General features: G+C 37.2%; 1 protein-coding gene across 2 annotated transcripts; it reads left to right on the forward strand.

Moving 5' to 3' along the window:
• Window positions 1-4391: 4391 nt before the first annotated feature.
• On the forward strand, window positions 4392-23732 carry LOC131200670 (mast cell carboxypeptidase A-like). Of its 2 annotated transcripts, none has more exons than XM_058187790.1 (11): window positions 4392-4481; window positions 4734-4809; window positions 5940-6064; window positions 9393-9495; window positions 9606-9707; window positions 10130-10231; window positions 11302-11412; window positions 12410-12500; window positions 13387-13595; window positions 18164-18248; window positions 23362-23732. In XM_058187790.1, exons 1-11 carry the CDS (start codon window positions 4408-4410, stop codon window positions 23547-23549), a joined length of 1266 nt encoding a protein of 421 aa, XP_058043773.1. In that variant the 5' UTR covers window positions 4392-4407; the 3' UTR covers window positions 23550-23732. The 2 variants fall into 2 exon arrangements, with proteins under 2 accessions (XP_058043773.1, XP_058043772.1); XM_058187789.1 differs by having other exon boundaries at window positions 4406-4480; window positions 4730-4809.
• Window positions 23733-23783: the final 51 nt, after the last annotated feature.

The following is a 23783-nucleotide window of genomic DNA, read 5'->3' on the forward strand; positions in this document are numbered from 1 at the left end:
CAACTTACACAGTTCTATCTAGAAGTAGATAGAAATAACAGCTGGCCATTTCTTCCTCTTTCTGGGCTTATCTATTTCATAAGTTCTTGAAATATGAAACTCAACCAAAAGACAGTATAATAAAATTAAATTAAAAAGACAGGATATATAGACCACTTTGGCTCAAAACATGAAGCAGTTCAGCAAAGGTGATATTCCAAATAATTGTACTATGCTAAAATTAATAGAAGAAAGTTTGGTGTTCCTCAGTTATTCAACTGGTTAAACCAAACTTGTGAGGAAAGAATCAGAGAATGAATGAAGACATTAAGAATGCAGCAGGCAGATTAGAAAGAAAGAAAGAAATAGATAAATAATTAAGAAGGAATGTGAACCATAACTGCTGAAGTTCTTCTAATCTTCCTGTTCAAATAGAGCAGATTTACTTGAAGTGTCACATAAGGGTCAAGAGCCCTTTTTAAAAAACAGTGGGAGACTGATGGTCTCTCCCATATATTTCTCTACTGTATATTTGAAAAAAGGGGAAATAAATCATGTGAGCACATAGATAGTAGAATTTTTCCAAAACTATCCAATATGAATTCACTATTACTACATGATTCAACACCTATTTAATATTGTAGGTATATACTTTAGTTCAAAAGTAGCTGATGTTCTGAATTGCCATTTTATTCATTAACTAGCAGGATACCCATGCTTTGCTACAAAACTATGTGATCGGGCTTGATAAATTGACACATATCTGGAGCATACACGAGCACACAATAGATACAAACTTATGGTAAACTGCTCCAAACTCGACTGCAGAAAATACGACTTCAGTAACAGAGTTGTCAATGCCTGGAATGCACTACCTGACTCTGTGGTTTCTTCCCCAAACCCCCAAAACTTTAACCTTAGACTGTCTACTGTCAACCTCACCCCTTTCTTAAGAGGTCTTTAAGGGGCGTGCATAAGCGCACCATCATGCCTACCATCCCTGTCCTAATGTTCTCTTTTATTCATATCCATTTCATGTATTCATAATCATGTTTATATTTATACCTGTTATCTAATATATGCTTGACACAAATAAAAAAATAAGAAATGAAGGCTGCTGTTGTCCCATCATGATACTCCCTGTCCTGTGGTAGACCTGCCCCTGAACTTTGAATGTTGGCATAAAATTCTCTCCTCCACCTCTCTGGCTCCAAAAGATGTCATTTGGAAGCATCCGTTGTACTTCCGGGCAGCAGAAAGAAAGTGCTCTGCTATTGGATGCTGGTGGGTGAGAAGGTTGTGTAAGGGTTCAGGGTAGGGCTCAAGGAGAGGGAGCTGGATTTTATCGCCACTGCAGCAGATCCCGCAAGTCTCATCCTGCCACTTCAGGGCATGGCACCAGGCACAGGGTAACCAAGGTCCAAGATCAACAACCTTTTCCCTGGAGTAATCAATCTGAGGTTCATATTTAAAACCAGACAAATACTTATTAGTCCAAGGCATTGATCTGATTTATGATATCTTTTCATTGTATTTAGCTGTAGCTGCCTGATTAACATAGGGGTTATTAGATGCATATTTATTTACAGCCTCTCTATTGACTTCAGGATGACTTTGACAATACTGTATTGTAGCTTCCCTTACATCAGGGGTGAAATGCTCCCATTTTGGACCAGATCGCCTGATCCAGTAGTGATGGTGGCAGGTGGTTTGGAGAACCAGTTGCAAAAATCCCTGCCACCCCCATCCCCCTGCCCCAGCTGAGCCGCGCGATCATCAGAGGTTTTTTTTTTACTTTTAAAAGCATTTTTTCTTCCGCCAAAAAAATACTTTTAAAAGTAAAAAAAAGAGCCTCAGCTGGGATCATCAGAATCCTTTAAAAGAATTTTTTCGGCCGAAGAGGTTGTAAAAAAAAGCTTTTAAAAGGCTCCTCTGGTGATCCTAACTGAGTTGCCTGATCGCCAGAACCATTTAAAAGCTTTTTTTTTACAATCTGAAGAGGTTGAAGAGGTTGTAAAAAATGTTTTTAAAAGGTTCTGGTGATCAGGCAACTCAGCTGGGATTGTCAGAACTCGTTAAAAGCTTTTTTTCCTCTGGCAATCCCAGCTGAGTTGCCTAATCATCACAGGCTTTTAAAAGCATTTTTTAACAACCTCTTTGGCCGAAGAGGTTGTAGAAAAAATGCTTTTAAAATAAATAAAAAGTTGGCCACGTCCACCCAGTCACATTAACCACCCACCAAGCCACGACCACAGAACCGGTAGTAACAAATTTTACGTTTCACCCCTGCCTTACGTGTGTATTCCTAATCGCATCTGTAATCTTTTCCTGCGTTTTTCCTTCTTTTCTCTTTAACTGGTGTTACAGTAGAAGGAACAGATTCGTCTGAACTGAGGAGGTCAGTGTAAGAAGTGATTTTGGGCTGGGACACTATGCAGGAGAAATTCGGTTCACAATCCGTTGGCTCAGTGGTGGTCGGTGATTGAAACTCATAAGGGAATATCTCTCCTGCCGCATTGAGTTCGGAAGCAGTTCCAAAGATGGAAGGCATAGACATTTTGGGTGACATAGCAACGTTTAGTACTGTAAGGAGCCCCAGACCACTCCTGAGTGAAGGAGTGGAACGTCTGCCAGTTTGAACCTCCTTAGCATCAGAGCGTGTTAATATAAAGCAACTGTCAATTGGAACAGAGTTCTTTTCATGTGGGGAGGGGGAGTGGAACGTCTAACTCCTTAGCATCAGACCATGAGAATATAATACTGTATATGAAATACTAATGATCTGATGGTTATTTCAAAAAATCCTTTCTTAGCAAGCACCAAAAAGTCAAGAGGAACATACGTGACAAATTTCAAATTTGTAGGCTTTATCATTGTGGAGATTTCGTGATGAGCGAGTGGTATTTGGCTTTTATAGAGAGAGAGATTATATTCATTTTTATTATTTGTATAAATAACCCAAGACATACCTAAAATTTCTTTATCTTCCTATTTTCCACATAAACTACAAAATCCAAAATCATCATATAGATAGATAGATAGATAGATAGATAGATAGATAGATAGATAGATAGATAGATAGATAGATAGATAGATAGATAGATACATACATACATACATACATACATATGCTCTTTTTCTTCAAATCAAGACTCTGGCCTCAAATAGAACCAAATTACATCCACAGAAATCCAGAAAACAGGGACATTTTTGGTACAAAGTCCCAGAATTAACGCAAATTGTCTCCATGAACCCACAAGGGGTTGGCTTACCTTCAGTCAGAGTCAGCATTTGCTAGGATGGAAGCACATGTTAGGATAAAGTGATCAGCAAATGGAACAAAAGTAAACTGAAATTTTATTTGTTTATTTAGTAAATTTCTATTGCTGTCCATCTCACATATGTGACTCTGAGCACATATGTTTTTACAAAGGTAAAAACATAAAAAACATTGCCCAAAAAATAATTCTGAGTCACACCTATGTGGAGTCTTTTGTGCTCTCAGTATAGGGAGGTGCGTTGTTTTCTTCTTGGTAGTTTTTGATAAGACTGTTGTTCACTGTTTGACTGTCCGAGTTGGTAGTTCCTTGATTGGAGTATTGTTTACTGCTTGACTGTTGGTCTGATACTAATCCTGATGTTAATCCTTGCTTATCTGGGTGTTAATTGCAGGTGAGGAGGTATTTTGCTTTTTTTCTTCTTTTTAACTTTTTGATGGTCTCTTTTGAATGGTGTAAAAGGGACATGGTGGCTCAGTGGCTAAAACGCTGACCTTGTCAATCGAAAGGTTGGAAGTTCAGCAGTTCGAAGCCCTAGTGCCACATAATGGGGTGAGCTCCCATTACTTGTCCCAGCTTCTGCCAACCTAGCGGTTCGAAAGCAGGTAAAAAATGCAAGTGGAAAAATAGGGACCACCTTTGGTGGGAAGATAACAGCGTTCTGTGCGCCTTTGGTGTTTAGTCATGCTGGCCACATGACCATGGAGACATCTTCAGACAGTGCTGGCTCTTCGGCTTTGAAATGGAGATGAGCACTGCCCCCTAGAGTTGGGAACGACTAGCACATATGTGAGAGGAGAACCTTTACCTTTACCTTTTACCTTTGAATGGTGGGTAAATGTTGTTCATCTCTGTCTTACACCTATCTAGGCTGATACGTGCTGAAGTATCCCGCAGAGCTGTTTATCTCCCACCATACAACATGACACTTAATAGTATTTTTCATCTGATTGAGTTTTAGTTTTTCTTGTTACTTTTATTGCTCAGATTTTGCAATAATGAGTGGAAGACTAAAAGTGTATTAACTGTCAAATTCAAAAGCCATAATGTATCCAATGAAAGCTTTAAAAGAAGTCACCTGATTGCTTATGTGTGTATATAAAGGCATATATAAGAAGTAAGGATCTAGCTTTACAGACAAAGTGGAATCATGATGTTCATTCTTGCATTTCTAGGGGTCCTTTTTACACCTCTGGGGGTTGTTCGCGCACATTCCTTTGACAGGTAAATGTCAGGGTTCCAAGTAACACCCCCCCAATGAAAATTTCTCATTGTGGTCATTTCCTGACTGGTTTTACTAGCTTCTTTACTGTATGTACCATATAGGCAATTATTAGATGCAATCTGGCATAGCACTGTAAGCCTGATGGAATGATTTACAACCATACATCAGATGAAAAGAGGAAGGAAATAGAACAAAATGTGACTTAGTTTGATAGTAATTTTTTTTATTATTATACTTTACTTTTATTGAAGTGACAAAGTATTTCAAGTGAAACTTGAAAATGAAAATCAACTAAATGTCTTGAAGGACCTGGCCGCTACAATACAGGTGAGTAGTCTTTTTAACCATATGTACCATATCTTGTTTTTCATATCAGTTTACGTAGCTTTTGCAAATAAAAAATGCTTCAGTTATGTAAATGTGTTTTCAATGCATAGTGAAAGCTGCAAATGAAGAGAAGCCGCTTCTGGTAGTTTAGCTTATATAATCTCTATACACGTTGTATGTTCAAATATATTTTAGCTTAAACTACTATTTAAATATTTACATGATTTTTTTAATGTAAACTCTTGCAGTAAAACTATGCCTCAGAACATAAATTTTATGAAACTTTTTGGCATTTTTTATTCTTTTGATCTTGGTGCTGATAAGATTATCAGATATGAAGTAACATTGCATGTAAACAATAAATATTCTGTAAAATATTTACATCAAATATTGGAAGATTAATAATGATATGTTGTGAGGGGTAAACGTTCAAATATTGGTAATTATATGACATTTTATTATTTTAGAAGATATGCTAAAATCTATAAAGTAGAAAACAATGCATGAAGGCATCCCCTTAATGCAACCATTTCGTAGTTTCATACTGGTCATTCAATGGTCTCATATTATCAATTGGCATTCTTTTCTCCCAAAGCTACCTTTTTCTGATAAGTAGTCCTCGGTTACAATGTTAATTGTTACTCTGAGCACCAACTTACTCATTCAAGCCATCATAGCTTCGAACGGTTGCTGAACGAGTAGTCATTAATTGAGACTACAGTTACTTTTGCTCTGCTACGCATACACAGGAAGTCACAGAGATAATGAATTTGTTTGCACAGAAAATAAAACAGGATGACTCTATTATGTATAGTGAAATGTCTACACTGAGCAGCTAATGCTGTGGATTATGGCAGTAAAGTTTTGAAGTTCTACCTCCTGGTTTCTTCTGGTTGAGGAAAATGGAAAATTCTGTGTCATTAATGCTGAAGTTAGACTCAACTAACCTGGATAGGGCTAGTTGTTAGAAAACAATATCCTGTCCTGGCTCGCATAAAAGTGTCTTCTATCTTGGATGTCAAGAAAGATATTTCTCTCTAACTGATAAAAATATTTTTTTGCTACATGCTTCCTCGTTTCTGTTCACATTCTTTAAAAATAAACTTGCCATACTTTTTTTCTCCGCCTAGCTTGACTTTTGGCGTCCTCATTCAGTTCAACATGTTCTTATTGGAAAAGAAGTGGATTTCAGAGTCAGTTCAGACCAGACAAACTTTGTTCAAAAGATCCTGGAGCAAAATCAAATCCAAAACAGGTATGTGGTTCACAATTCAGTTTCATGAGAATGTATTATATAAATAAATTATCAGCAATTTGATCAACAAAATCCAAATAGAATTAAACAGATTTTTTTAGGAGACAGACAGAAAGGAGGAGGCAGGGATGAAGAGTAAATATATGTCAATTAATTAAAGACAATTTAAATCAATCTAAAAGAATTACCGGTACTGTTTAATGCAGAATATGCAATATATCAAGGGCAATACTTTAAAAGTAGATGGGGCCAAAGGCCATTTTTGAATGGTTTCAGGGGCTTTAAGGGGAAGAACAGCTGCCTTGTCTCTCTTCCAAGTTTAAAACATTCGTTTTGTCCTTAACTTTCCTCTCAAACTTTGAAATTTATGAACAAAAAAAATGATATGAGGTAAACAGGATTGATGGTCTTAGTTTTTAAAATAGTATATTGTGCTGCATCTACAATATTATGTACATACTTATGTATGGTGTAAGTCCCTTTACATCGGTGCTGCTTGTTCTTGAATAAAAGGTAATCAATGCAAAATTCTATTTTTCTATTCAATCTTTCTGCTTGATTCTCAATCTTTTCCCTGTATAAACATAAAGTTTGACATGCTTTCTTTTTTAAACAACTATATCCTTCTTCTCTTACTACTGCTCCTTCAATAATATATCAATTCAACTTCCTGACTGTCTCTTGTGATGTAGTATTGCAATAACTACAGATTTTAAAATCCAGAGACATTAGAAGCAGTGGGAGTTCCTCCACTGATTTCATCTAAATATCATTTCTATTTAATGAGGACAATCCAGTACAAAACAGAAAAATAGGAAGTTAGCAAACAGTAAATGATACTAAAGCAGGCTTTCATTCTTCAGTTATTTTGCTAAACTGAACAATACATTTATAATAGAAATCGCTAATTTATGTCATCCTGACTATGTATGTGTGCTTTCTGGATATTACACTGCCACTTTCTCATGTGTGGGAAAGTAGGAGGGAGGATTTAGTAGAGGGGTTGTTTTTAGACATAATAGCATTCTTCCTGTCGGTCAACGTCAGGCCGATCCTGCACCTGGTCAGAGTGCTGTCTCGAGAGGGGAAGGATGGTGATTGGAGCATGTGATCAACTGAGGAGTGAGGGGATTGTTTGGGGGGGGTTGATTTACTGAGGGAAAACCCGGACCTCTCAGATTCAGGTTTTCCCAGATGTGCCAGTTTACTTATTCTAGTAAATAGAACGTTGAAAAATGCTTACTTCAGAGTTTTTACTTGGAGTTGGGTTTTTTTCTGGAATGCTGACACCTGTCTTAAACACAGGTAAAGTATTAAAGGCTGCATAGATTTATATTAAATATTAAAGGCTGCATTTTTATATCAAATAATTGGTTCACCGGAATTCACATATTCTGGTGGCACATAAAACTTTTTATGGTCCATCCATCATTTATTTATTTTAAGAATTTATACATTAAAGCAGTGGTGAAATCCTAATTTTTTTACTACCAGTTCTGTGGGGGTGGCTTGGTGGGGGTGGCAGGGGAAGGATACTGCAAAATCTCAATTGCCTCCCCACTCCTGCGGAAGGATATTCAAGATCTTCATTCCCACCCCACTCTGGAGCCAGCCAGAAGTGGTATTTGCCAGTTCTCAGAACTACTCAAAATTTCCGCTACTGGTTCTCTGAACCATTCAAAATTTCCACTACCAGTTCTCCAGAACCTGTCAGAACCTGCTGGATTAAAGCAGGGATGAACTTTGGGGCTGAATACCTCTGGATAATTTTCTTTTGTTCTGATATTTTGCTAGCAACTGTAGATGGTATCTTCAGAGGCAGAGTGAGCTGCTTTGTGGTGTACTTCTCAACAGCACACAGGCAACTCAGCTGAGCTGAATGGGTTCTTACATAAACTCTTAAAGCTGATCTATGTTTGGTCCATGTCCTGTGAATCCAAGAAATCTGGTTCCTCATTGGTTCCTCCCTTGACTGAGCCATTTCAATCAAATTCCAAGATTACTGATTAGTCTGTCTTCATCCTGAAATCTCATCAGTGCTTCACTGAAGTCAGCCTTGAAATGTATAAATTGCACAGGCATGCAAAAATGTATTTTCAAATGAGCTGCCTAAATACAGAATGGGCTCAATTTGAGAAAAATTGTTAATCTGTAAATATACGGTAAATATTTAAATACAAACAAAAAGTGACCGAGTGCTTGGAAGTAGTGTTTTAAAGCAACTGCAAGGAGCTATGTGACATCATAGGGAAGGGAGTGGCTTAGGAGTAAGATACAATGCAGAGCTTGCCAGTCACTGGATCAGTCCTGTCCTCAGATATATTAGGATGGCAACCATAACAAGAAAGACACAGACTTCAGAGGATAATTAGAACTGCAGAAAAAATAATTGCTATCAACCTGCCTTCCATTGAGGACTTGTATACTGCACGAATCAAGAAGAGAGCCGTGAAAATATTTACAGATCCCTCACATCCCAGTCCCTAGGGAGATAGGGCGGTATATAAATACGATAAATAAATAAATAAATAAATAAATAAATAAATAAATAAATAAATAAATAAATAAATAAATAAAATAAACTGTTTCAACTCCTACCCTCAAAATGACGCTATAGAGCACTGCACACCAGAACAACTAGACACAAGAACAGTTTTTCCCCGAAGGCCATCACTCTGCTAAACAAATAATTCCTTCAACACTGTCAAACTATTTACTAAATCTGCACTACTATTAATCTTCTCATCGTTCTCATCAGCAATCTCCTTCCACTTATGACTGTATGACTGTAACTTTGTTGCTGGCAATCCTTATGATTTATATTGATATATTGACCATCAATTGTGTTGTAAATGTTGTACCTTGATGAACATATCTTTTCTTTTATGCACATTGAGAGCATATGCACCAAGACAAATTCCTTGTGTGTCCAATCACACTTGGCCAATAAAAAATTCTATTCTATTCTATTCTATTCTATTCTATTCTATTCTATTCTATAAATGAGTCATCGAAGCCTTATCCCTTTTTAAAAGGGGAGTGGGGCTTTGATCATTTAATTGTAGATACTGAATCTACTTTTTTAATTCCTTTGGCTATCTTTATTCCTATAAATTTACAGATTAATATAAGAAAAACACTGATGGGGGGAGCAGTTTACTTGTTTATAATACAAGTTTTAACAAAGCAAAAAAGAGAGAAAGAAGGAATACTTTTTAATGTAGGAATATGAGCCTGTAGGGTAGACATGGGCCAAAGAAATCCTAAACAACAAGATTTCAGGGAAAGCAAGACTACATATTTAATCTAATTATGTTTCCTATTACAGAATTCTATTCCACAATCTACAAGATGAAATTGAGAAACAGTTGGATGGAGGGAAACGTTTCCGTAAGAAATACTTCTACACAAGATATAATGAATGGGAAAAGGTATTATGCACTGAAAGAAACTTTTTTTAAAAATTACTTAGATAATTGAAAATAACAATATTCTAACCCTTTAAGATTCTCTTAATTCTACTATTATGTGATCCTCTTAGATCGCTGCATGGACTAAACAAATGGCCAAAAAACATGCCAAACTGATCTCCAGGATTGAGATTGGAAAGACTTATGAGGAGCGGCCTATGTATCTCCTAAAGGTAAAAGTGCCAGTATAATTCAAGCATTTAATGAATAAGAGTACATCTACAGCCAATACATAATGAGAAAGTAGATTAACGACAAGTTGTAGTATTGAACTGCATTAGCTGACACCAGGATAAACTGATCTACAATGTATGATTCATTCAACGTCATACATTTTTTTAAAAAAATCACATGTTCTTCTCTTTTGTTTTGAAATGTAGTAAAATGTACACATATTTTATTACACAACTTTCTCAGAATACGATTTTATATGTCTGGTTCCCTAAAATAAACTATTTTCACTGAGAATTTCAATAAAAGCTAGACGTAAGCAAATCAAAGGAAATGTAAATTAATTCTAACACCAGAAACAGATCAATTATTATGCAAAGTAAACATAAGAAAGTGGTAAAAATTCAATTTTCCCTGGAAACAGGTTGGGAAACAGAGTTACCAAAAGAAAGCTATATTTATCGATTGTGGTATTCATGCACGAGAGTGGATGTCACCAGCCTTTTGCCAATGGTTTGTAAAGGAGGTTAGTAAAATATGCTTAATCAACACTGTCATGAATTCAGTAATATATTCACTCTAGAGTAAATAATTGCGTTGTGATAGGATAGGCACTACAGCATCAGTTTGTATGTGAGCATATTCAACTAGATGCTATTATATGTAGCTGAGTTGAATTGTAAAGTCCTTGCCCCCCCCCCCGATTATTTGCTCGTAGACATTTCATTACCCAGCTAGGTAGCAATATCAGTATGGGTAAAGGTAGGTTTTGCTCCCTTTTAAGATTCAGTTACTTGCCTGGCAGTTTTGGTAGGGATGTGGTTTTGTTCTTCATAGTTGTTTGATAAAGCTATTGTTTTCTGCTTGATTGTTTGTCTAGTGTTATTCTCTGCTTATAAGGGTGTTGAATGCTGGAGAGGATGTGACCTTCTTTGTTTCCTTCTTTTTTAGAAAGCAACTTTTTAGAAAGCAGCTATTTGACGGGAACTGAAAAGTACAAGTTATTAGAAATCTGCTGAATTAGCCCTCATATGTGTATGCATGTGTGTTCTCTGTAGGCATCTGACCCAGAATGTTGGGCTAGAAATCAGGGGTCTGCAAACTTGGCTCTTTTAAGACTTGTGGACTTCAATTCTCAGAGTTGAAGTCCACAAGTCTTAAAAGAGCCAAGTTTGCAGACCTCTGAGTTAGATAATCTCTTGATCTGATTCCCCAAGGCTTGTTTTAGGTTCTTCCATTCGAGTCTCTCCAAGCCCCAAATAATCTTCTGAAGCCCACCTGGAAGTTTTTCATATAAGGTGAAACAGGACAGAGCATTTAAGAAAGAGTGATCTTTGTTTTCTCTCTGAAAAGAAATTTGCCCATAACTAATTTTGACATCAGCAGGTGTCAGTAAAAACACAACCAATATAAATATCGTAAAATAATTGTAAATTATTATTTACATTATAGATTTCATTCATGTAAGTTACTATAGATAGATAAAGAAAGACAGAATGAAAATATACTTTAAAAGAAAAATATTGTGATGTTTCCCATATTCTCAGTTTATTGAAAATCGTTTTATTTTAATATGCGTGTCTTCTTCTGTTACAGGCTGTCACGACTTATGGAATAGACAAGGACATGACACTACTCTTAGACAACATAAATTTCTATGTTCTCCCAGTGTTCAACATTGATGGTTATGTCTGGACATGGACCAAAGTACTGTTCATGTTGATTCCTTTCTAGAGAACACTATTTCTTTTGCTAAAATGAATTATGGGGACAGTAGCAGTGGTGGGATTCAGCCAGTTCGCACCACTTCCAGAGAACCGGTTGTTAACTTTCTGAGCAGTTTGGCAAACTGATTGTTGGAAGAAATCATTAGGGCAGAGAACCGGTTGTTAAATTATTTGAATCCCACCACTGGACAGTAGCAAGGATAATTTTTTACCACTGGTGTGTTAGAATATCTGTAAAAGTTATATGTGTTCTAACACCAAAAAAATGAAATTCATCACAGAGAAATACGTCTATCTGTCCTTCTCTGGTATTTTTTTTTGTCCTACCATAATTAATATTAAAAGCATAGCTTCTTCTTCATGTAATCCTTTCGTTAACTAAAGACAGCAGAAAGTCATACGTTAGGGTTTCATTAGTCTTCATATCTGTTAATTACTTCCAAGGATTTAAAAAATGTAACAAGCAAATTAAAGCAAATAAGTATATTGTTATCTGATATTTTACAGATTATAGCTCCATTCCTCATACAGAACAGGAAGAAATCCATCGAAAATTACAGTGTATAATAAGCAGCATATAGGAGTATTAGTCTTCTCTCATATGGGTACATCTTTGAGTTACTTAAATGTCATCCTTACTTGGTTGTCAGCACAGCAGGACAGTAGGATTATACTTACTCAGACCACTGACAAACAACAACTCAGATTTAAAATATAATAAACGTAGTGTGTAAGCAATTCCAAAAGTTAATGTAAATGCATTTATTTTTACTCAGGGATAAAAATTAAAGGTAACTTGGATGTTATACTACTGATAAGTAATGCAAAAGAGAACATGTCTGGAAGCGGTATATAGCACCACAGTCCTTCTACCCACTTACATTAGTTGTACGCTGTTTGCAAATAAATTGATAATATATTCAGAATTAAGAAATCAAAATATGAAATAATGGACTTCAATCACTTTTGCCTTACAGGACCGCATGTGGAGAAAAAACCGTTCCAATAACTCTAACAGTGATTGCATCGGCACTGACCTGAACAGGAATTTCAAAGCTGCTTGGGGCTGTAAGTAGAATGTAAGATATGAAAGAAAAGAGAATGATGTGATGTTCCTTAAATCCCAAAATAAGTTGAAAGAAGCAACAACTTCTGCAAGGTGGTCAAGGTAACACAAATGATGAAAGCAGCACCATGCTGATGTAGCAGAAACTCTGGCACTTTTATATATGCTTCATGATACAGTAGCAATAGCAATAACACTTAGACATGGAGTATATACCACTTCACAGTGCTTTACACCCTCTCTAAGCAGTTTACAGAGTCAGCATACTGCCCCCAACGATTTGGGTCCTCATTTTACTGACCTCGGAAGGATGGAAGGCTAAGTCAACCTTGAGCCAGCGAGAATCGAACTGCGTTCAGTACTGCATTCTAACCACTGCGCCATCATGGCTCATGATGTCACAAGTACACACAAAAGGGATGGAGCTATTTTAGTCATTTTGGGATAAAAATAATAGATTCTGAGATCACTTCTGCATGGAAGTCAATTAGTTTTCTCTAATGTACAGGATTAATGCATAGGATGCATAGCAGAATCAGGGACAATCTCTAAATTAGAAAAGAATTAATGCCAATTTGTCCTGCTAGCCCTACATTATGAGAAATATTAAAGTGTTGAATATTTGGGGTGTGCCAATCCTTTTTTCTAAAAGCTGTATCTGTTCAAGAAAGAATCAGAACTATGCCTATAAGACTAGGGTTCTCAAACTATAAAGATTGATAAATGACCAATATTTCAAGGCTTTCATTATCTTGTTATCACAAATTCAAAGCCTCAGGAATTTTTACATAAATAACATATTACAAATGTCCATCCTGTGCATCAGTATTGGGGAAAAATACAAATAGCTTTCATATGAGCAATTCTTCTTAATATTTTTCCTTGCAGCAGACAAATACGATGGTTTGCATGACCCTTGCGAAATTATATACTGTGGTTCCTCAGCTGAATCTGAGCCAGAAACAAAGGCAGTCACAACCTTTATTCGTGCACACCTTGCTTCTATCAAAGGATATATAACCATCCACGCCTATTCTCAGATGCTATTTTTTCCTTATGGCTATACAGAAAAAGAAGCACCTACTCATGACAAACTGGTATGTAGAAAAAGAGAGGTTTTCATCAGTCTACAACAAAAATGAATAGCCTTAGGACCATATGCAATCTCCAGATCTCTTCTAAATCTAGATCTCTTTTAAAAAAAAAAACCAACTAGATGAGCTAATCATCGTGAATATCAGTAGGACATTTTCTTGCTATTTCAAGGTTAGAAATTTAAAAAACCTGAAGAAAACTGCAGTAAAAACCCCGAAACAGGCTCAAAGACATGTTTTAAAAATTAAAGACAAAGAAAATACTCACCTCGCTCACTGTCCTTGCCTCCTCTCAAAACTTTAAAATGACTCCCGGCCATCCCAAAAGTTTCTGCTTGCCCTTTTTATTTGTTTATTTAATTTTAAGTGTTTAAGCATGTTTTTCCATTTGTTTTTTTGTTTCTTTTTATTTCATATCATCTAGACCACCTATCTCCCTCAAGGAGAAGCTCTGGGCAGTGTACATATAACATATAAAACATCATATAAAGTTAACATTAGAATATTATAGTTAATTTGAATTAAACATTTTAAAATTATAAGATTATAACGTAAAATTTTAAAGGAATAAAAAATGCCAAGATGGCCATTTAACATTGGTTTATAAAGGCAGACGAGGGCTCTCATAGCACCAACCCACCAGGTGAGTTCTACTTACCTTTACTACCGGTTCTCATTGTGCTTGCGCACATACGCAGAAGCGCGCAAGTGCGTGTGTGTACTTCTGCGCATGCGCAGATCACTTTTAACGAAATTTGGGTCAATGGACAGAGCCTCCCACTGGTTTTACTACCGGTTCTATAGAACCGGTCCAAACCGGGGCAACCCACCACTGCAACCAACCCCACAATTGCATGGTCTTTTGTGCCTCCCACGCAAGGCAGCAGAGCCAAATTTGACCCTTTACAAAAGGCCTGGAGAGTTGGGGCCAACTTCATGTTGTGTCTCGCCCGCTTTCACTGCAGCCAGGGCCTTCTTATCTGCTTCCGAACACTGAGGAATGTCCTAGTATGCCTCCTGGCCCCAGCCCTGGCTCCATGCCCAGACAGGCTGAGGAGGAAGAAGTACCTCCAGCCCCCAGCTCTGGCTCCATGGCCAGGCAAACGGAGCAACTAGACCCCTCCCCCTCCCCCACAGCATGTGAGCCTGAGGAAGGTCAATTACCAACAGCTGCAGACTGGAGTGACCCTCACTTCAGAAGAATTGATAGTTGGCGGCGACAGAAGGAAGGGAGGGGCAGGCCTGGATAAGTGCTGAGTCATGGAGCCACACCCCATGGCCTATATAAAGGATCTGCTTTCTGGCATTCTCTGAGTCAGGCAAAGTCTAACATATCTTGCTGAAGTCACTTTCTGGTCTCCTGCCTGCCTTGAGAACTTTGCTAGGACTTTGGCAGAGCTGCAGAGGCACGCCTGATTCGGATTTCCCTGACCCGGTCATCAGCGGAGGAGTGGGACATGACACTTCACCTCTAGGGAAAAGATATCCCATAATTCAGGGGCAGATAAGGCTCTGTTCCTAGACCCCGCCAGTCAAAATTCTTTTGCAAAAATTCTGTAGCATAGTTTCCCTATCTGAACAAGTAAGACAGGCTGATGTTATGGAATAAAACCAGGTAGCCTATCCCCATGCCATGTAGGGCTTTATAGGTGATGACTAACACCTTGAATTTGATTTGGAAACAAGCTGGCACCCAGTGCAGTTTGCAGAGCCAGGATGTTATATTTCCACCCTTCTTTGGTCACTCAATACATGCAGGACAAAATGTTTATTGTTTTCATGTAATAAGTCACCTATATATATATATATATATATATTTATTTGGCATATTAAGAGTGAAACAGACTTTCCCCAAGAGACTTTTTCCCCCACTTAAACTGTTTTTCCAAATTACACATTTTAATGCAATTTTTGACCTGTGGGCTATTTCAAGACATAGATCAGGGAACTTTGTGAATAATCACAGAAGAATCCATCTTGGCAGATCATACCATTTTATAGTACCTCATCCATCTTCTCTGCCTGCTTGTTTGCTTGGTGAGAGATAGCACATGGATAGGAAATGCAAGAAGGAGAAGAAGAAGCAGCTCTAAAAGCAGGCCGAAAAGCCCTGAGATTGGCAGCAGGCCTGTTCTGAAGCATAGGCTTTGGCAGGTGCCCAAAATGCTGGTCTTGACACCATCCAGCCCCAGAAAAAGGCTTGTAAAAGCCACTCTCCATCCTCCCAACCAGTATGTACTATCACAAAGTTCTTGCTAGTTTTTAAAATAATCTGAACTTTGGCAATCACCTCACATTCAAAATGAGATGTTTTTCTTTGCAGAAACAATTTTGAAAGGTTCCCCTGTCCAATACAAGCAGATGCCAACAAGGATCATTTTCCATTAGTGGTGAAAGAGAATGAAAGTATAGAAAGTTCAGACTAAAAAAAACCATTTCCTTTTATAGCCTGAAGCACTGAGTTGTTCATTGATTATCAAAGATCCACATTCTAAATAAATAGACCAAAATGAAAGGAATAACCAGATGGTTATTGTTTATCTACTACATTTAGATTGCCTCCCTGAATTCACATGTAACAAATAACAGAAGGTGCAGTTGGGAGGTGATCTGGGATGGGATGGCGCTAATTATTTGATTATAAATAAAAATGCCTTCTTGGCCATGGCTCATAAGAAGAAAAGCAATAGGATGCAAATAAATCAGCAAGAACTTGTAACAAAATTGTTCTCACTGGAATGGAGCAGAGCCACCTCCTGAAAACAACAAGCAACAGCCAAAGGTAACAGTCTCTGGCCATTTAGCATAATCAATGATGACTAGAATAAAGCAGAACTCAGCACAGCAAAACACAATACAACGCAATGCATAATAATTAACCCAGAATCATATCACAGCAGGGTCCTTTGTGCTCTCTGAGCTTGGTTGTTTTCTTGCAGACGTTTCATTACCAAACTAGGTAACATCATCAATGCTAATAAGGTGCTAGTAATATAACCAATGCTATTGAACTTCTTACTAGCACTGGTGATGTTACCTAGTTTCGGTAGTGAAAATCTGCCAGAAGACAACCAAGTTCAGAAAGCACCAAGGTCCCCCTCATTTCAATCCTGAGCTACAAATATTCTCCCTTATTGGTACTCGTATTATAGAAGTAACTTATATCTGTTTAAAATTTTACAGATTAATGCAATCCACAGATTGCAAAATCTATAGCTGATCTGCTCCATGAGACGATTTAAAGATCTGTGGGGTCCTTGGTGCTCTCTGAGCTTGGTTGTTTACTTGCAAGCAAACAATTCAGAAAGCCTCAAGGACACCACCGTTCAACCCTGAGCTGCATGTATTCTCTCCTATTGATTCGAGGCAAAGCTTTATTTTACAAATTGCCTGTCAATGAAATTGATTTTGGGGATTTGCCACCCCAACCTATCTGTAGGGTAGCAAGTTAGAGAAGACTGCTAAGATTGCAGGATGCTATAAATGCTAATCATCTAAAATTAGGATTTAGTTTCCCATCTCTGAAATTCATTTTTCTCTAAGGTAAAGAAGATGTTATGTCACCTGCCAACATATATGTAATATTAATGTTCTCTAAGCAATGTAGGTATATTTTATACAGATTTTCATGCTATCAGTTTTACAAAAATGACAGAGAAGTCTTCAAAACAGGACGAAACTTAATTCAGTAAAATATGTTAAAATGTGTCGGTATATAAAAGGTTCTCTCTTGGCACTAAAAAAGTTGTCACCAGGCTAACTTCTTGTGTAATAGGAATGTAACCACTGAGAAAGCCCCATCTTTGTAGGTTATCTTTGTACTTCTGAAGAACAAAACATGCAGAAAAAGCCTCAGCAGATTATCTTAAAGAACTGTCTTGGACAGATGCAACAAAGAAAAGTGTATTATATACCTTTCATCTAAATAGACATAGAAGTTGGCATTCCTTCAAATGAAAGGTCCTAGGCTTTCTATTATTGAGGATTAAAATGCATTTATGTGCATATTCCAATACACAAATGGAGAGGCATATTCGGATCCTGGCTTGCATGCAGACTATTGTTGCAGTCTCAGCAGGAGACATGGAGCATATTAGGTATACATCTGTATGACAACACATCTCTAGATACAGCACGAATCATTCAGCAGATTTTCTGTCCAAATTATACAGCTTGGATAGAGATAAAATTCCCAACTGTCTTTCAACAGACATGGGAATCCAAATTCATTGCTTGTGGCCTCTAGTCACATCAATGCTCCATTACATGTAATTACTTATGGACTGGGGCCCAAATCTAGGATTGTCCAAGAGCTTTAAAATCAACCAAAATTTAATTTAGTTGTGACACTACATAGGGCTCAGTTAGCAGGTGTTAAATAGGACCTCAGATGCTTGTCATACTGGGCTAGAGGAACAAATATCATTTCCTGGCTGAAGGCAAGTTCCTATGTTCATATAAATTATCTGAAAGTGATTGGGATATCATTGAATTTGTATGTAGTTGAATTATGCCAAGAAAGAAAGGAGAATCTGGGTTATTGATCTAATATTTCTTCTTTTCAAATACAGAATAAATTGGCTAAGGAAGCTGTGGATGCTTTACATAGCCTCCATCAAACAGAGTATAGCTATGGAGCAATTGCAACCACAATTTGTAAGTATTTGTATTAGCAAAACTCTGCTTCAGAATGTTTTATATGCTTTTTATACTGAAAAGTCTGCATATCTGCTTTGACATGTTGAGATATTTTACTCTGGAACTTATAAATACATAAGCGTGAATGCTATAGGGCAGGGGTGTCAAACTCACATCATCACGGTGGCATCACATGACATATCGGAACTTATTTCCCCTTTGCTAAACTGGGTGTGGCCATGGTCAGTGTTTGACAGCCCTGCTACAGGGCATTGTAAAAAGGTAGAAACATCATTCATCTTGGGCAGAAGAGGAGATCTATGCAGGCATCCTCAGTAGGACTGGGGAAAGTTCTGCCACCAGAACCATGTCTCATACTCTACAAGTGGAGATAAACTGAAGTTATCTTAGGAACATGGAGAAACTTAGATTTTCTCATCCTCGTTTTCTCATTTGTTTAACCTGATCCCAACAGTTTTCTGTTAAATTTCAAAGAGGAAAGACTTTATTTTTAAAAAAATAATAATAATAAGCTCAACATCCAAACATCTTTTTAAGATTCTTTAATTCTGGGGACAATAAATTTGTGTGAGCGTCCACTGTACATATATCCTTTTTGCTCACATAAGATTTCTTTTCATTTTACTTTTTTTTGTTTGTTTCCTGAAGTTAGTTTTGTATTGTTTTTGTGACTTCAAGTCAGTGTTGATTCCTAGCAACTTCCTGGACTAACTCTAACCTTAACCCTGAAGTTTCTTGGCAAGTTTTTTTCCAGAAATGATTTGCTATTGCCTTCTTGTGCTAATAACTTACCCAAAGTTACCCAGTTCGCTTTGTCCCTAAGACAAAACTAAAACTCATACCTTAACTTTTATACCAAATTAATTCCCTCCTAAAGATAGTATTACTGACTTAAATGTTGGGATTGTATCTAAAATTTCCATTTCAGTCTGATAATTTCAAATATTCAGGCAGAGCATGGAAAAGGTATATCCACGCATACAGCTTACAGTAAGTGTTTACAGTAAGTGTCCGGTGTTTGGAAGCCATACGGGTCTGGATGGGGAGAAACAGGCTCAAGCTCAATCCCTCCAAGACAGAGTGGCTGTGGATGCCGGCATCCCGGTACAGTCAGCTGAGTCCACAGCTGACTGTTGGGGGCGAGTCATTGGCCCCGATGGAGAGGGTGCGCAACCTGGGCGTCCTCCTGGATGAACGGCTGTCTTTTGAAGATCATTTGACGGCTGTCTCCAGGAGAGCTTTCCACCAGGTTTGCCTGGTGCACCAGTTGCGCCCCTTTCTAGACCGGGATGCCTTATGCACGGTCACTCACGCCCTCGTGACGTCTCGTCTGGATTACTGCAATGCTCTCTACATGGGGCTCCCCTTGAGGGGCACCCGGAGGCTTCAGTTAGTCCAGAACGCGGCTGCGCGGGTGATAGAGGGAGCCCCTCGTGGCTCCCGCGTGACACCTATCCTGCGCAGACTGCACTGGCTACCTGTGGCCTTCCGGGTGCGCTTCAAGGTTTTGGTAACAATCTTTAAAGCGCTCCATGGCATAGGGCCGGGCTATTTACGGGACCGCCTACTGCTACCAAATACCTCTCACCGACCCGTGCGCTCTCACAGAGAGGGACTCCTCAGGGTGCCGTCAGCTAGGCAGTGCCGTCTGGCGACACCCAGGGGAAGGACCTTCTCTGTGGGGGCTCCCACTCTCTGGAATGAACTCCCTCCAGGACTTCGTCAACTTCCGGACCTCCGAACCTTCCGTCGCGAGCTTAAAACACACTTATTCATCTGCGCGGGACTGGATTAGATTTTAAATTTACTGGTTTTAAATGGGTTTTATTATTTATATTGTTTTTAACAATTCGGCTATGGAATAAGTTTTTTACTTGTTATTTTAGTTTGTATTTATATGTATTTTTATGTGCCTGTGAACCGCCCTGAGTCCCTAGGGAGATAGGGCGGTATATAAATGTGAAAAATAAATAAATAAATAAATAAATAAATAAATTTCTCTTCCTCTAAAAATGCTTTTATCCTCACCTGGCACTGTCATTCCAAGAAACTAATAGGAGTTTTGGTATAGTGGAGGTTCTACCGTGGATTGCTCCAGCTAACTAGTAAATAAGACTATTGTCTCCAGGACTTACTTTCTGAGAAACCAACTATTTTGCTATCAGCCCAGTCATTTAGATCAGCAAGGGAGACCCTTCTGAAATTACACTGCTGCCTGCCATAATCTCTGCACCTCCTATATCTATATCATGAGTCATAGAGAGTATTTCGATGCCACTGCCCGAAGATTTAGGAAAATTTCAAAAAGGTCCAAACTGTTAAGGGCTGATTAAATTTAATGATAGAGATTAGATTAATTTGCTTTGATTTTAAATATTTTACCTATACTTTAATGTTTCATTATTTGTATTTTAATTACTATAACCCAGGGGTAGTCAACCTTTTTATACCTACCGCCCACTTATGTATCTCTGTTAGTTGTAAAATTTTCTAACTGCCCACCGGTTCCACAGTAATGGTGATTTATAAAGTAGGGAAGTAACTTTACTTTATAAAATTTATAAAGCAGAGTTACAGCAAGTTAAAGCATATAATAATAATTACTATTTAGTTTCACTTACGTAACGTGAACTAAACTTATGTGCGGGCGATACAAATAGTATATTTTCAGAAATTTAAATTGTCACGGGGAATTTTATGAAAACCTAATGAAAATGTTTTTAAATAATGCTATTAAAAAATTTTTAAAAGTCAATTAAATTTTTAAAAAAGGAAAGTGCTTCAGTATCAGACAAAACCCCTACCGCCCACCATGAAAGCTGGAACGCCCACTAATGGGCGGTAGGGACCAGGTTGACTACCACTGCTATAACCTATCTCAAGAATTGTTAAATGCAATTTCATGTTTGTTGTTTGTTTTTGTTTGTTTGTTTGTTTATGGTCCAAATAGAACCTTTTTTAAAAACAAAAGAGTGAAATGCAAAAAACTACAACATTAACAGAAAAAAGAGGCAGTTAAAAAAAAATCTAGCTACATTATGGCGATATATATATGGCAATACATATAAATTTGAGCTTATTAAGCCTTGACAACATTAAAAACACATTTACTTTTCAAAGTAAATAATAGTCACCTATATGCCTCAAAATTAAGTAAAATTACTTTTAAAATACTCTCTGTGCTCTACTCCAGGTTCAGTGGAGGCAAAACTTTTCATACGATAACAAATTCAATGTTTTATGAATTTATCAAATTAAGCTCAACTATAAATTAACCATATTTCTACACAAAATTATATTGACAGAGGTAATGATTTAAAACCAAATGAACCCATAGCTGTACCACATGACTTCAGAAACTTCAGATTTCTTACAATGCCAACACAAAACAATCTAAAATTTTAAAAAAATCTTTTTCAACATCTATTGAGGGAACAATAGAAATAAAATAATATTTTCTGATGAATTAATTTCATTTTTAATCATAATGTATATTATATATTTCTTAATCTCTTGATCTTTATTTCTCCAAACTAAAATATCTTCACTTTATAATTACTTGAATGCTGATTTCCCTTTAAGTAGTTCATCTCTTAAAATTCCTAAAGTTATAGGAAATGAAGTTTCATTTAATGCCTTTCATTGCAAATGTCTTGGTTTCTCATTGCTCGGATATTTTTTTCTTAAGCAAACTTTTTTGAACTAGTGTCCATTTTTGCCTTGAAATGAAAAGCAGTGACATTTGTCCTATTGTCCTTTTGTTCTCTATGATTGCAACAAATGACTTTTCAAAATCACACTATACACTTTCATATCAGCTTTTCATCTGTTAAACTACCCTTTCTCACTGAAAGTGCTGATTTGAACTTCAACTCTGTCTGATGCAATCTCTACAAAGAAATACCACATCATATGACATTGTATTAAAAAAATTCCCATAACTGACACCAAATGTCATTCATACAGAGCAGAAGTTTATTATGCAATTTTCCTTGTGATATTTTTTCAATCTAATTTTGTCTATCTATGGATTTCAACTGTTTTCTGCAAGCTCTCTTTTATATTTGCATATCTGGACTGATGATCTCACTTTTTTCTGTTTCAAACTAGCCAATAACTGAATATTTTACCCTCAGAGTTTTCAGTGTTATATAAGTTAACAAACATCCTTTCCTGACAAGAGAATCAAATATGTAATTTCCAGCCCAAATCGTACTGCACAGTTAAATATTTATTTGTACTTCTGCATTTGGATTCATATGTCTGCCATTCTTCCTCATAATTTCAAGGGACATCATTTTCTAAAACTATTTAACAAACATTTATCCACTAAGATGATTAAAGGCCTGGAGAAAAAAACATATGAAGAACAGTTGCAGGAATTGGGTATGGCTAGTCTAGAGAAAAGAAGGACTAGGGATGCCATGATAGCAATATTCCAGTATTTGAGGGGCTGCCATAAAAGGTCAACTAATTTTCCAAAGCACCAAAAGACAAGACAAGAAGCAATGGATGGAAATTAGTCAAGGAAAGAACCAACTTGGAGTTAAGGAGAAACTTCTTAGCAGTGATAACAATTAATCAGTTTGTCTTCAGAAGTTGTAAGTGCTTCATCACTGGAGCTTTTTAAGAAAACATTGGACAGTCACCTATCTGAAACGGTATGGAAGCCTCCTGTTTGAGTAGGGGATTGGACAGAAGACCTCCAAGGTCCCTTACAGCTCTATTTTGGTAGAATAAAAAAACAAAAGGTACAATGGCAAACCACTTCTGAAAAACCTTGCCAAGAAAACTGCAGGGACTTATCCAGCCATTCTCTAAGAATTGGACACAATTGAAAATAATCAATTTGAAGAAGAAGAAAAAATAAGAATCCCAATCCTTACTGGCATCTAATAAGTATGTATGACTTCAGAAGGCACAGATAGTTGGGTGCCCTGAAATAACAATATCCATTTAATTGCCTATGCTAGTCCTATTCTGTTTCATTTGAACCAATGGAGGTAGCTCTGGTGAAAATATTTTTCTCAAACTAATCTCACAAAGCCAGCATTCCTATTTCATTATTCCCTTTGTGTTCTGGTTGTTTTTCATATTATTTGTTTTTCAGATCCTTGTTCTGGAACATCCATAGATTGGGCTTACGATGAAGGAATAAAATATTCATTTGGCTTTGAGCTTCGTGACCGTGGCAAGTACGGTTTCCTCCTGCCTGAAAGTCAGATAAAACCTACCTGTAAGGAAACCATGCTGGCAATCAAAGTAATTGCCAAGCACATTGTCAACAATCCACAGTGAACACTTGGTCACACTTCCTTGCAAAAAAAATTATCTCTTCCTTGGCTGCAATTGTCTCCTTGATTCTACCTGAAATTATAGATTCTCTTTTCTGATTTTTCTATTCCATTGATATTTTGTTGTCTTTCCCTTTGATGCCTTTCAGCACTAATTAAACTTTGAAAATGCAGTTTGAAGGACAAATTTCCTGCTGGAGTCATTTTATTCAAGCATATTTTTATTTTTTATTTATTT

Source organism: Ahaetulla prasina, chromosome 6, assembly GCF_028640845.1.
Source record: "Ahaetulla prasina isolate Xishuangbanna chromosome 6, ASM2864084v1, whole genome shotgun sequence".
Lineage (NCBI taxonomy): Eukaryota > Metazoa > Chordata > Lepidosauria > Squamata > Colubridae > Ahaetulla > Ahaetulla prasina.